Genomic DNA, 15,206 nt, shown 5'->3' with positions numbered 1-15,206 from the left:
TGTGCACATACCCTCAGACAGGCTCTGCAAGTCTCATAAAAAGTTTGGATTAGTGAAGGTCACAGTGTTAAGACCCCAACTAATTACTAGAATGAAGGGGCAGAAGCATGGTGTCCCTTTGATGTGCCTTGCTTGGCTGAACCTCGGAGAGGCATGGTTAATGGAGTACAAGCAACCTACTTGCCACTAACATGTACTCTCCTCTGTGCAGCTCTTTAATGATCAGACAAACAAAGCTACTTACAGCTCAGGATCCCCAGACCCTTTAGACTCTCGGCTGAATCCACCAATATCCTTGGTTTCGGATGTCAGCCTATTCTTTATGGAGGCCCTCGACTCTCCCCCAACATATCAGGCATGGTGAACTTTTGTTTTCTAAAAGATAAGCCACCAGAGATGAGTGCTTTTGTGTATGGGACAGACTGGCGAGATAGCTGCCAGCCGAACTATCCGCTGAACCATTGTTCATTTGACAGCTATCTAAAGTGAGAGGGGGCTTAAAGGGAACCTGTCAGCAGGATTGTGCTCAGTAATCTACAGACAGTGTTAGGTCGGCATCGTTATACTGATTAAAATGATACCGTGGTTGATGAAATCCATCTTGTGGTTGTTGTTTAATCTATATTTTCAGTTTTGTGCTCCGGGGCAGCCTGGAGGGGGTCTTTATGTGGTGCTCTGATTAGCTATTCATAATGCAGACTGCTGACAGGTCACTGATCCCTCACTGAACTGCCCCCTAGTTTAGATAAATGAATACTATATACATAATGAATAATATACATACTAAAGAAAAAAACAAAAAAAAAACGCTTCTGCAGGCAGGTGTGGCACCTGTGCTGCAGCATAATCACATGTTTAGTGTCCAGCTAATAAGTATCCTGGATGTTACTGAGCAAGTGTAAAAAAATATCAATTTGAAAATGGTGCTTGGAGCCTGCGCAGTAGCAGCTCTCGTCAATCTCCGAAAGCTGCTACTGCGCAAGTGTGGGATTGTGCCATTTTGGAGGAGGAATTTATTTTTTCCTTCTCCACCAAGATGGAGCTGCCGCCGCCTGCGCAATAGTAGCTATTGGATCTCTATACACACCAATAGCTGCTACTGGGCAGGCGCAGCGGGCACCATTTTCATAAAGGGGAAGGGCAGTGAGGGATCAGCAACCTGTCAGGAGTCTGCATTATGAATAGCTAATCAGAGCACCACGTGAAGACCCCTCACAGGTCGCCCTGGAGCACAGGCATGTCATTAACTAAAAACTGAAAATAAAGGTTAAACAACAACCACAAGACGGATTTCATCAACCAAGGTATCATTTTATTCAGTATAACGGAGTCGACCTGACACTGTGTGTAGGTTATTGTGCACAATCCTGCTGACAGGGTCCCTTTAAGTTGATCACTTTTGCGATAATACAATTGGTGGAGGTCTAGATGCCCTATAATAAAAGCAGCTTACAGCTTACATGTCATTTTAACATATCAGAAGTTTTTCTTTAGATGATATGTATTACTAGTTAATGCCAAAACATGTGACATACCTGGTTCTCATGGCAAGGTCCTTGGCAATATTCTGTGAGGGTCTCCAAGGTCTGGATTATAAGAGCCACATTTTTTTCATTAATGTATAGACCCAAAAGACCAAGACCGCCTGTGGTACTCCCACACATGATGTCCAAGAACTGTAAAGTCTCACACACTAAGTTGTAATTGGTCTTATTATTCTGATTCCGCAAGAAATTCTGATGGAAAAATGGGTAATTTAAAGTAAACGTTTATTCTAACAATTACTGGAAAATGAGCTTACTATCCTTACAAGTATGAAATGTTAACATTACTGAAGCATATTCTATGACCTATAGAACGCTATGATTGTTTGGACAAATGTTTGTCTAGTCTAGTTTTTGATAATCATAGATTTTAAATCGGGTATCAAGCACACAACCAAATTACTAAAAGGAGCCATTATAGGACACCAAAGGAAGTGTATTGGGCCTTTACCAAGTCTCTTATTTCATAGAGTCATAGCGAGGTCCCATACAAGTCCGATTGTGGCATGCGTTATCAATTGAGGAATGCTCTGTGTTTTTCCGTCCTTGAAGCATTATGCCACTGTAGGAAAAAAAATAATTCCCAGCAGGAATAACCAATTATGAGACAAAACTAGATATCCTATTTACTGTAGGTAATGGACTGCGGAAAAGCCAGCAGGTAGATATGCAGCCATATAATAATTTTACTGCAATGCCATTTCTCTCACTTACTGATAGAAAAACTTGTAAGGCTATGCCACACGTGTGTCTAATGGTCGATTATATGAAATGTTAATGCTCATGTTACAGGAGTATCATCATCTATATGACTTATGAATTATTAAAGGGGTTGTAGTATAATTGCAAGTCCTCAATAATACACAAGATAGATAATAAGTTGCCCGGAATTCCCAAAAATGTAACTGGAGTCCGGTATGCGCACCACAGCTTTTCTTATTGCCTAGGGGAATGTTGTACTCAGTTGTTCTTGTTAATAGAAGATAACTTGCATTTATGATATAACTCTTTTAGGCTACAGTGATCCTTATATATTATTTGTAAACATACTTTTTTCGTGATTACTTTGAATCTGCACCCACACAAATGATACACCATTTGAAAGGTAAACTTGCCCCCTTCAGCAAGAAAATAGCCAAACAAACCACACATCCACGATGTGATCACAAAACACAGTTTAAACATTAATTTTCATAACCCTGCAGTAAGGAAAAATGACCTGCAGGTGGCACCACACAACCCCAAAGCACACTACTACAAAGCTGCTTACAGACATCACAAACAAATCCTAACATTTGCCTTGGAGGCTTTCCAGCTTGCCGAACTCCTTGCCCAGCCGTTTCAGCACATTGGAGGATTGCACACTTCACTGCAGGTGAGTCAAATATGCAAACACATTTGTAAACATGCACTGCCTATTCAATTGCACACTTCCTCTGGTTATACTCCACCAACACACACAAATGATACACCATTTCAAAGGTCAAATTACCGGCAGGTGGCATTTGCTTTTGCGTCTTTCCAGCTTGCCGAAGTGCTTACCCAGCATATTTCAGGCAAATTCGAGGATTGCACACTTCACTGCAGGTGAGTCACATATGCAAACACGTTTGTAAACATGCACTGCTTTTTCGGTGATTACTTCGCCCCACACACACAAATAATACACCATTTGAATGGTAAACTTGCCCCCTTCAGCATAAAAAGACGCAAACAAAACACGCATTCACGATTTGATCAATAAGTACAGTTTAAACATTCATTTTCAGAAACCTATAGCAAAAACCAATAACCTGCAGAAGGCACCACAACCTCAAGACATTTTTTTAGCCTCTACTTATCAAACCAATTTATTTTATTACCAATCTACATATATAAATACCTCTCTGTGTTCATCATCTCATTAAACACAATAACATTTGACCAGCTTGATTTTCCTGAAATTGCCTGCGCCCCCGACAACCAATGTGCGAAAATTTTGCACGGGCCAACTAGTTTCTAAATAGTCAAATACTATTTTCTATGTTTATACTGGATATACAGTACACTTCATCAAATATAAATGAGTGATCGACTCGAATAATGTTAGGAACTCATGTTTACCTGCAGGTCTGGGTTGTGGTTTTCACACAACAGTTGAAGAAATCTCAATATAGGCTCCATAATTAGGACAATAGGACCAACTTCATTACCTTCCCCAAGCTCTCCCCCTTCATGTCCTTTACGATGGTGGGGTCCTCCTGTTATGGTCCTTGAAGAAGCAGGCACCACAATACCTTACAAGGAAAACGTATGAAAAGATTAATATTGTGAATTTTACCAACTACTTTTCTTCTCTGTCCTAATCCACACACCATGTTATCTCAAAAATATTAATATCAAAATATATTATTTCCATAAGTCATCAGCGTATGCAAAGAAAATCTTGGGAGACGAGATCTGAATCTGAGCATTCGCCGCCCCCAGCGGACATTGTCCCGGAGGTCACCGCATCGCAGCAATGGAGCTGCCGATGCCTCCGGGCTTTGAGGAAATGCCGGCGGAGCCCCGACGCTGCATGAAGATACGCCACTGCCGCCCCACAGCACAGAGCACCCACGGCACGAAGATATGCCGTCCCACAGCACAGCACCCATGCGGCACAAAGAGGAGCAGCCGCCGCCGCTCACCAGCACAGAGACCCCATGCTGCTACAATGAGGTAATAGGGGGATACTCCACTCACACTTTCCTGTGAGACGCCCCCTCTCTTCGTCATCGGGACCACTCCCCCCCACCCACCATATGCACCCGGCATACAAGACGACACCCGGCGTATAAGACGACCCCCGACTTTTAAGAAGATTTTCAGGGGTTAAAAAGTCGTCTTATACGCCGGAAAATATGGTACTTTGCGCCTTTCGATTAAACTGATTGTTCTGATGTCAGTTACCTTTTGTGGGGAGATTTTCATCTGTTTCATTGGTTTCATTTGACCCTAAATCATTCATGTTTACAGACATGGTAGATTTGATTTCCTGCTGAGCACTTTTAATTCTTTCAAACAAGACCTTGAAAAACTTTTCTGACTTATTGTCACCCTTCATTAGATTGTAAAATGAATTCTGAAAACCAAATATATGGGAATGTCATTAACATTTCAGTTTAAAGATAAACATTGTGCTTTAATTTAATGTATTCTAACTCAATACTTATGGAACAATGTAAAGGGAAATCACTTCTAAATAAGGGAAATGTTGTTTTGTGTATGTCTCTTTCCAAATGTCTCAAGTTAAAACACTTGATAGATTGGGTTCACATTGTTTTTTCATTACTTTCCTCCAGTTTCAACTTATTTAGTCCATATAGTGATTCAGGTAGGACAGTTAGTGGATTTAGTCAAAAGGCATTCAGAAATATGTAAGGCGTGGTCTGCAATTAATATTGATTTTAAAGGGAACCTGTCACCCCGTTTTTTCAAGATGAGCTACAAATACCGTTAAATAAGGGCAGAGCTGTGCTTTACATTAGTGCATTTTGTGAGCCTTTATTCCCCACCTATGCTGCCGAAATACCTTTGTAAAGTCGCCGTTTTGGGCTGTCACTCATGCTGGTCAGGTCATATGGGCGTGGTGACAGCGCTGTTTCTCCCCCAGATCTCCGTTGGTGGCGTAGTGGTGTGCGCATGTCCAACTGGCGAATCCACTGCGCAGCTTGAAGGAAAATAGCGCGATCTGCGCTATTCAGCCGTTTATCGGTGGGTGCGGCCATCTTTGTGAGGCTGCGCGTGCGCAGATGGTTCTTCTCGGCTTCCCGGGGCTTCAGGAAAATGGCCGCGGAATGCCACGCGTGCGCACATGGAGATCTCGGCTGCCATTTTCCTGAAGCCGAGTTCGCATCTCGGCTGCAGGAAAATGGCCGCGAGATCTCCATCTGCGCACGCGCGGCATCCCGCGGCCATTTTCTTGAAGCCCCGGGAAGCCGAGAAGAACCATCTGCGCACGCGCGGCCTCACAAAGATGGCCGCGCCCACCGATAAACGGCTGAATAGCGCAGATCGCGCTATTTTCCTTCAAGCTGCGCAGTGGATTCGCCAGTTGGACATGCGCACACCACTACGCCACCAACGGAGATCTGGGGGAGAAACAGCGCTGTCACCACGCCCATATGACCTGACCAGCGTGAGTGACAGCCCAAAACGGCGACTTTACAAAGGTATTTCGGCAGCATAGGTGGGGAATAAAGGCTCACAAAATACACTAATGTAAAGCACAGCTCTGCCCCTATTTAACGGTATTTGTAGCTCATCTTGAAAAAACGGGGTTACAGGTTCCCTTTAATCCTAAATGTCCAGTTATTGTATTAATCTAATCATTTTTCTAATACACTTTAATTAAAAAGCCCTCTATCTCTCTAATAGCTTTATTTTTTTTTACCTACCGCACATCCATTAAGATGATATTTTGTTTGAGAATTCCGAGTGCATGCTGTGATACTGAAACACAATATCACCAGGGTGTCAGAGGCTATGATCACTGCTGCAGGCTCTTTCCTCACCCTGAAACAATGCATTCTAGGCTACTTCTGTTCCAGGGGCTACGATGGTCCCAACTCTACTGAGGATTCATTAATTGTCAATTGTAACATATGCTCAGTCTGAGCTCCGTGGTACCTGTGGTATATTACTGTAAATGCACAGTGACAGTGCACTCCCATGCCCGCTCTAATTAGAAGCGAAGAGCTGGCAATGGAGCACACTCTCAGTGCGCTTCTAAGAAGAGATTGTGGCAAGCAGAAAAAGCACAGACAAGTCCCGCTCCCGAAACAGACATCACTTTTGGGGAAGCTGGTTTCTGCTTGCCTTGTTCTCTCTTTTAAATATGCATTGGCAGTGCACTCTGTTGCCAACTTGCCAAGGAAGCTGACTGTCACTGCGCATTGAAAAGAATATTGCACAGTGACAAGGTAGCTCGGACTGAGCATATGTCGAAAATGTCAACACACGCATGCTCAGTATATCAGAGAATAGTCCAGTCCCTAAAACGAACATCAATGATGACGCTTTATGTCAGGGTGTGGACAGGATCACAACAGTGAATACAGCCTCTGTCCCCTGATGACATCCCGTTTGAGAATCCCCAGTGCATGCTGGGATACTCAAACAAAATGTCATCAAATCGAAAGTAGGTAAAAAAATAAAATAAAGCAATTAGGACTTTTTAATTAAAGTTTATGAGCGAAAAACGATTAGCCTAGATTAGTAAAATAATTATTTTATTTCATATTCCACAGCGCTTTACATTTTAGAGGGGACTTGTACAGACAATGAAAGACATGATATAATAACAATAGTCACATAAATGAACAGATACCAAGAGGAATGAGGGCCCTGCTCGCAAGCTTACAATCTATGAAGAAATGGGGGGGACACGAAAGGTGGATGGTAACAATTGGTTTCGTTGTACGGACCAGCCACTAATGTAATAAAAAGGGTGTTCATGTAAAGCTGCATGATCCGGTAAACAACCAGTACGTGTACAAGTACAGACACAGAGGGCTATTAAATGTATAAAGGCTGTGAGAACAGATGATACAAGAGTCCTGGTTTTGAATAAAAGTTTTAATGGGTGTCACGGACGTGGTTTGTGGAACCACTGTGCCACGGACCGCGGAGAGCCTGGAGGGGCATGACTAAGCGAGCACCGAACTGCTCACTAGAGCCTCAGATGGTGAGTTTATCTCCCGATGAACGCCAGGTGCCACTCCAGGACAGACCAACGAACACGCAGCAGCTGGACCCAGTAAGACAGACTGAATGGTGTAGCAGGCAGAGTTTGTATCAGAGTCCAGCAGGCAGAGCTTGAATCAGAGTGCAGCAGGCAGAGTTCGTGTCAGAGTGCAGCAGGCAGGATCTGCATCAGAGTGCAGCAGGCAGGATCTGCATCAGAGTGCAGCAGACGGGATCTGCAACAAAGTGCAGTGGGCATGGTCTGCACCAGAGTGCAGCAGCAAAATCTGCACCAGAGTGCAGCAGGAACTGGTACGCAACCTTACACAACTTAGCGACTGCAGAACAGGAAGGTTGCTCAGGCACCTCCCCAGTGAGGAGGAAGCAATATATGGTGTCATTGAGACCGATGGAGTGGAGCATAGTGAGGAGGAGCTTGTCATCCAAAGTGCCAAATGCTGCAGAGAGATCCAGGGGAATCAGCAAAGAGTAGTGGCCATTAGATTTAGCTGGTAGTAGATCATTAGAGACTTCAGTGAGGGCAGTTTCAGAAGAGTGTAAAGGGCATAAACGGGATCGTGGACGGTCAAGAGAGTGTTCTGGGAGATAGCTAATTAGGCAGGAGTGGACCAAGAGTTTAGAGATGGAGGGAAGATTAGAAACGGGTCTATAGTTAGCAGCACAGTTTTGGTCAAGGAATGTTCTTTAAGTAATTGATGTATGATTTCCATCTTCATGAGTTGGAAAGTAAGTAAGCTGTGAAAGGCCAAAGGAGGAGGTTAGAGATAAAAGTTGGCAGATGGGGAGATGGGAAAACCAATGGGGATGTTAAAGTCTCCCATGACGAGGGAGGGGGTGTCACAGGATAGAAAATTTGGAAGTCACGTGGAAAAGTGATCAAAGAACTGACGGGAGGGGCCCGGAGAATGACACACAACCCCCACTCGTAGAAAGAAGGGGCTGTAGTCTGACAGCATGTACCTCAAAGGAAGGGAAGATAAGTGAGGGTACTTGGGGGATAACCTGAAAGATACATTTGGTTGATAGAAGCAGACCAACGCCTCCACCTGGTCTGTTGTCCGATCTTGGGGTATGAGAGAAACTTAGTCCACCATATGAGAGAACAGCAGTGGTGGTGGTGTCTGACTGCTGGATCCAGATTTCAGTAAGAAATATAAGGTTAAGAGAAAGGAAAAAGTCATGGATGAAGGAGAGTTTATTACATGCTGAGCAAGAATTCCAGAGGGCACAGTTAAAAGATTGGCAGAAGGCATGCAGGGAATATTAATGAGATTTGGTGTTTTCTGAGTGTAGTAGGTGAGGGGTTTCGACTTACTATAACATGAAGGGCCAGGGTTGTGAGACATTTCTCCTGTGACTAGGAGAAGCAGGAGAGAAAAGAGTTTGCAGACGGTTAAGTAATTTGTGAGAGCGTCTCTTGTGTTATATGGTGGGACTGAATAGATCTGTGCAGTTTAGCATTGTGAAAAGAGCGCAAGTGATATACAAAGGTGAAGAGAGGACAGAGGGGCTGATAAGGATGGAGAGCAAAGAGCTTGTGCAAGGAATGTGGATGTGAGTGAATGCAGCAGCCAGGATGTAAATTATACAAATGCATATGGTACATATTTGTTGCTATCCAAATGTACGGGGAATAGGCTTCTTTAAATGTCTTACCTGCCTCCTGCCCTGTCTAACTGCCATGATTAACTGCAATGCACTTTGAAAAAATGAACTTGGAATAAAATATGCATATTATTATTATTATTATACATTTTTATAGCGCCATTTATTCCATGGCGCTTTACATGTGAATACGGGGCAAATATAGACAAATACATTAAACATGAGCAGATAACAAGGCACACGAGTACATAAGGAGGGAGGACCCTGCCCGCGAGGGCTCACAATCTGCAGGGGGTGGGTGAGGATACACTAGGAGAGGGAAGAGCTGGCTGTACATGCACATGTACATGCACTCTACATGAATAGGGGACACCTACATATAATAAACAGATATACATTTAGGATTAATAATAATATTAGTTTTGGACCACTGGTGTAATGTTGTACTGTGTCAGCTAGTGATATAACAACAGCAAGAATGAAGGAGCAGCAGCATAGGCTACACAACAATGGTCCTAGGCAGCCACTGTGCAGGATGCTTAGAGAACGCGTCATTCTTTCAGCTAAGCAACTCACCAAAAAGGATATAAAACACCAGAAATGTCACAGAAAAAAGGCAGCCGTATTTACCAACACCAGGTCACATATACTTAAGCGTTACAGGATGCAGTAGGCTGCTATGATAAAGGCAAACAGGTGAAAAATACATGTGAAATATATCATTATGCATGTGAAACAACCACTCGTACACCTATCATTCATGTTGGAGGTGGTTGCCTAGTATTGTGAATGCACACGGCTACGGCTTGTATAGGGCGCCAGTCACACAGATGTTGTGCACAGTGTCTGGCTAACAGCCCAGCAATATGTGCTGCCCAGCACCATGCTAGCTCCTTCTGAACCCACCAGGGACAGGCAACCCAAGTTCCCCCATCAATCAATACCTCATGCATTTTTATATCTTTTTGTTGCACATTCTTTCATTTTTCTACAGGATGAATCTGGGGCTTTTAGTGTTGGCTCAGGAAACTTTGGGATGCCTGTCCCTGTGGGATGCACTTACTGATCTAATTCTTCCATAATCTTTGAGCTGAGCTACAAATCCCTGCACTGCATATGTAAAGGTTCGCGACTGTGGAGGTGATAAGCCAAAGTCTCCGCTATTAATATTGTTATATCCCAGTGACAATCAATAACAAAATGAGAGGGTAAGTATTCCATTAAGAGTCTACAAATTTCAATGTTTTTAAATACCTGTATTTCTGTGTTCCCTCCATCCAATAGTCTAATGGCCAGTAAAATGCTTTCTTGAAAGATCTTATCATTTTTGGAACTCATTATAAGGTCAGCCACAAGTTTTGTTGCTCCCTCTCGGTCCAGCTTACACTGAATTGGAGCTATTATAGACCAATCCTGGTCCTGACCTGTCAAGAAAATTGATGATATGATTTCAGTCCAGAATGCCGAATGCCATAAATAAAAAAGTGGAAACCTATGATCATCTCGGGAAAAAGTATATTATTATTCTTAGAACTATAATGTTAGACGCTCTAGATAGTGGTCATAAAAGTGTAAACAATCGAATTTTACAGCTCAAGTGTATGAGTAAGGGTTTTATACACATTGTAGACAACATTATTCCTGCACTAAAACTATAGGCTCTAGAAAAATGCTGATTTATTAGGTAGGAGAAGTGCTCATTACCCATGGCAGAGTTATCAGTGGTCTCGCCTTTAGCACTTGACTTCTTGCTTTGCAGGTAATTATTTAGAAGGGTTTTCCTTAGTAAATTTCCCTATAGGGACAGATGAGAAAATCGAGTCAGACAGCGAAGGAGGAAAAGGTAAATTGCAGGATTCATTTCTAAAGCTATTGAGAATCTGTGCAGTAATAATGAACATGCTGAGCTGGTCGAGATGGAGGTTATTTGTACACACTGATAATCAATGAAATGCTCTCCATAATGATGCTGAGCATCATTACATTTTCTTATAGTGAAGCTGATGCACAGATTTAATTATATCACAGAATTAATCATTCTACACGAGAATCCATGCTGGTGTACAATGCATGTGCATAATACACTACATAGTAGTAACTGAACTATAGTTATAGTGCTAGTATTACTATTCTTGCTCCAAAATGAGAAATGTTCAACACACAAAATATAGAGCGTACGACTATTAGCAGCCATATCAGTAAGCCACTGGGTATAGCAGCAGGCATTAACTGCCTTCCGTGGCGACCAGTTAGTTGTACACAGTTAGTGTGTGTATTCTACGTAAAACAGCACAGTCTTCTCATCTAACTGACGGAGAGCAGCCATTTGATGCCTTCCAGTAAACTTACAAATTATTCTTAGGCCCTTCCCTTGCTGATAACTGGAATTTTGGAGTCTGTCTAGTGTGTGCTATTAAACAACTATGCAAATAGTCAGGCCTCTGACTGAGGGAGAATGAAGAGAGGCAGGCTGCTGTAAGGAGACTTTTAGGCCTTATAATTCTCCTCTGGGAAACTAAATATGCAAATAGCTATTCATCACTTATCTAGTTGTGATTGTATGAAAGCCCATCTGGGTATATTTCTTGACCAATCTAATGATTTCATAGCTTTGCAGGTATTCAACATGATTCTGCCTTTCTTAGTAGTTTCATGATTATTTTGTTTGGCTTGCTGCAATACTTCAGTATGGGCTATGCCAGGCCTTTGACCTAACAATTCCAAAATGAGAGTTTTCCTGCAGTTATTGTGCAGATTTATATGTGTATAAAGCATGGTACTATATTAAACACGTCCCAAGCTAAGCTTTATGGCCTGTAAGAGTTACAAGACCGTTCCTCACTTGCTAATTCTATTCATACTGTTGCTATTCCTTAGGCTCCAAAGCTGCTCTAAAGTAAAATTATAGCCAAATAAAAATGTTCAGTTGTACAAAGAAAAAGTTCAATGTACTTTTCAAATGGGTTGGATGTAAAATATTAAGTGAAAGCAAGGGTTTAAAGGCTCATGCAGACGGCCCAGTGCATTTCAGTCTGTAATATTATATGCTTTATGGCAGGGGTGTCAAACTGCATTCCTCAAGGGCTGCAACCAGGTCATGTTTTCAGGATTTCCTTGTACTGCACAGGTGATAATTTAATCACCTACACAAATAATGATTGCAGCACCTTGTGCAATGCTAAGGAAATCTTGAAAACACGCATGGTTTGCGGCCCTCGAGGAATGCAGTTTGACGCCCCTGCTTTATGGTACCTCTACAAGAATGCTTAATTTGGAGCCTGTTGCTATATTTTTAAATGGTAGTGTGCATGCTCTGCACTGTAACACATATACTCCAAATACAGCAGGTGCATGATGCTCTAAGGCTTCCTGAAGTATTTAACCACATCACTCTTATATTCCCCGAAAATATTGGTTGATGGAACATAGAGATGCATCTTTATTTTATACCTATACCCTCTTATGTCAATGTATTTCAGAATACAAACCACACTAAATTATCAGAGAAAGATAGAGCTAGTTCCACTTAGAATGGTAGAGGGTTTTGGAGTGTTCCAGAATCCTGGATGCTTTCTCCCTCTCTCCAGTTTCCCCTGCAAGCTGGCAGGTTCTTCGCACTGTGCATGTGGAACTATACTGTTGGGCTACATCCTTTTCTTTTGCTAGTCCTACTTACCCGGTCCTCATAGTTATTTTTCTTCACTAACATTTGCTGCAATGTCCGTAAAACTTTTATACACAGCTTTTCTTCACTAGACATAAGATTTTTGGTGTGCTGAATAAGTCTGAAAAAGGTAGAAAACTAATTAAAAAATTCAAGCAACATACTTATATTTCAAAATATAATCATATATACCGTATGTACCAATGCTGCATGCAGGGCCGGTTTTAGACAAATTGGGGCCCTAGGTAAAAATTTAAAGTGGGGGCCCCAAATGATAACATTGCACTATGGCCCCCATATTTAGGGGCCTTATATCGGCCAATGGGTCTGCCACTATTAGCTGTATACCGGGTCACTGCTGGCACTTTGAAAAGCAGCTTTTGGCCATGTTCATAGGCAGAATTTTTGCAGCTTTTTCTTCTGCAAATAATTATTATACAGCAGTTTACATCACAAGCAAAAACTGCGATTTTCAGAAATCTCCTGCACACCCTTTTATTTTCCGTTGACTGAATTTCACAACTGCGTCTCTCCAGACCCCAGCATGTCAATTTATCTTGCGCAGACGCGAGTCTCCGCAAGAGAAATCTCACCCCTGCAATGTATAGGACGCAGGGATTCCACACGGTTCAATGAACACACGCGGAATCACCTGTGTTCAAAAGATGGCAGCACTTTGGACGCAGCACATGTCTGCTGCATCCAAAGGGCTGCCATTTCCGGATCCTCTGCACATACCCTAAAAAATGGGTGTTTTGAAAGCAGTGTTTATACTGCCAAGAGAGCAGGCTTTGGCTGCAAAATCAAAAAATGCACCAAAAACGCCGATTCCTATGCACACCTGTACTATATACAGTGGGGCAAAAAAGTATTTAGGCAGTCAGCAATAGTGCAAGTTCCACCACTTAAAAAGATGAGAGGCGTCTGTAATTTACATCATAGGTAGACCTCAACTATGGTAGACAAACTGAGAAAAAAAAATCCAGAAAATCACATTGTCTGTTTTTTTAACATTTTATTTGCATATTATGGTGGAAAATAAGTATTTGGTCAGAAACAAAATTTCATCTCAATACTTTGTAATATATCCTTTGTTGGCAATGACAGAGGTCAAACGTTTTCTGTAAGTCTTCACAAGGTTGCCACACACTGTTGTTGGTATGTTGGCCCATTCTTCCATGCAGATCTCCTCTAGAGCAGTGATGTTTTTGGCTTTTCGCTTGGCAACACGGACTTTCAACTCCCTCCAAAGGTTTTCTATAGGGTTGAGATCTGGAGACTGGCTAGGCCACTCCAGGACCTTGAAATGCTTCTTACGAAGCCACTCCTTCGTTGCCCTGGCGGTGTGCTTTGGATCATTGTCATGTTGAAAGACCCAGCCACGTTTCATCTTCAATGCCCTTGCTGATGGAAGGAGGTTTGCACTCAAAATCTCACGATACATGGCCCCATTCAATCTTTCATGTACCCGGATCAGTCGTCCTGGCCCCTTTGCAGAGAAACAGCCCCAAAGCATGATGTTTCCACCACCATGCTTTACAGTAGGTATGGTGTTTGATGGATGCAACTCAGTATTCTTTTTCCTCCAAACACGACAAGTTGTGTTTCTACCAAACAGTTCCAGTTTGGTTCATCAGACCATAGGACATTCTCCCAAAACTCCTCTGGATCATCCAAATGCTCTCTAGCAAACTTCGGACATGTACTGGCTTAAGCAGTGGGACACGTCTGGCACTGCAGGATCTGAGTCCATGGTGGAGTAGTGTGTTACTTATGGTAGGCCTTGTTACATTGGTCCCAGCTCTCTGCAGTTCATTCACTAGGTCCCCCCGCGTGGTTCTGGGATTTTTGCTCACCGTTGTTGTGATCATTCTGACCCCACGGGGTGGGATTTTGCGTGGAGCCCCAGATCGAGGGAGATTATCAGTGGTCTTGTATGTCTTCCATTTTCTAATTATTGCTCCCACTGTTGATTTTTTCACTCCAAGCTGGTTGGCTATTGCAGATTCAGTCTTCCCAGACTGGTGCAGGGCTACAATTTTGTTTCTGGTGTCCTTTGACAGCTCTTTGGTCTTCACCATAGTGGAGTTTGGAGTCAGACTGTTTGAGGGTGTGCACAGGTGTCTTTTTATACTGATAACAAGTTTAAACAGGTGCCATTACTACAGGTAATGAGTGGAGGAAAGAGGAGACTCTTAAAGAAGAAGTTACAGGTCTGTGGGAGCCTGAAATCTTGATTGTTTGTTTCTGACCAAATACTTATTTTCCACGATAATATGCAAATAAAATGATAAAAAAACAGACAATGTGATTTTCTGGATTTTTTTTTCTCAGTTTGTCTCCCATAGTTGAGGTCTACCTATGATGTAAATTACAGACGCCTCTCATCTTTTTAAGTGGTGGAACTTGCACTATTGCTGACTGACTAAATACTTTTTTGCCCCACTGTATGTGTATGGTTTATCCTTATTATTTCATGTGGGAATTCATTTATTTCTATATAATAAATGCCCTGATTCAGCAGACAATATTCCTGTCTTGTGTCATCCAGACAGTAGTGACAGGACATCGCCCTATCAGATTACAAGCAATGATTTAGTGACTGGTCAGAGCCCATGCTGATCCCTGCTGTATGTGACTGTGAAACCTGATCCTACAGCAATCAG

The 15,206-nt window shown here is 42.5% G+C and overlaps 1 protein-coding gene across 1 annotated transcript in view; it reads right to left on the bottom strand.

Annotated features, from left to right (window-relative positions):
• Positions 1–15,206, bottom strand: part of ITPR3 (inositol 1,4,5-trisphosphate receptor type 3) — a 544,758-nt gene that overhangs the window by 203,781 nt on the left and 325,771 nt on the right. The window contains exons 37-42 of the mRNA XM_069756594.1: positions 12,553–12,661; positions 10,581–10,671; positions 10,131–10,300; positions 4,476–4,647; positions 3,648–3,820; positions 1,536–1,736 (exon numbers count right to left, since the gene is read on the bottom strand). Of these exons, the coding sequence (XP_069612695.1) occupies positions 1,536–1,736; positions 3,648–3,820; positions 4,476–4,647; positions 10,131–10,300; positions 10,581–10,671; positions 12,553–12,661 (916 nt within the window). The remainder of the gene's footprint in view (positions 1–1,535; positions 1,737–3,647; positions 3,821–4,475; positions 4,648–10,130; positions 10,301–10,580; positions 10,672–12,552; positions 12,662–15,206) is intronic.

Source organism: Ranitomeya imitator, chromosome 3 (assembly GCF_032444005.1).
Source record: "Ranitomeya imitator isolate aRanImi1 chromosome 3, aRanImi1.pri, whole genome shotgun sequence".
Classification (NCBI taxonomy): domain Eukaryota; kingdom Metazoa; phylum Chordata; class Amphibia; order Anura; family Dendrobatidae; genus Ranitomeya; species Ranitomeya imitator.
This window is presented reverse-complemented; position numbering and strand designations above follow the sequence as displayed.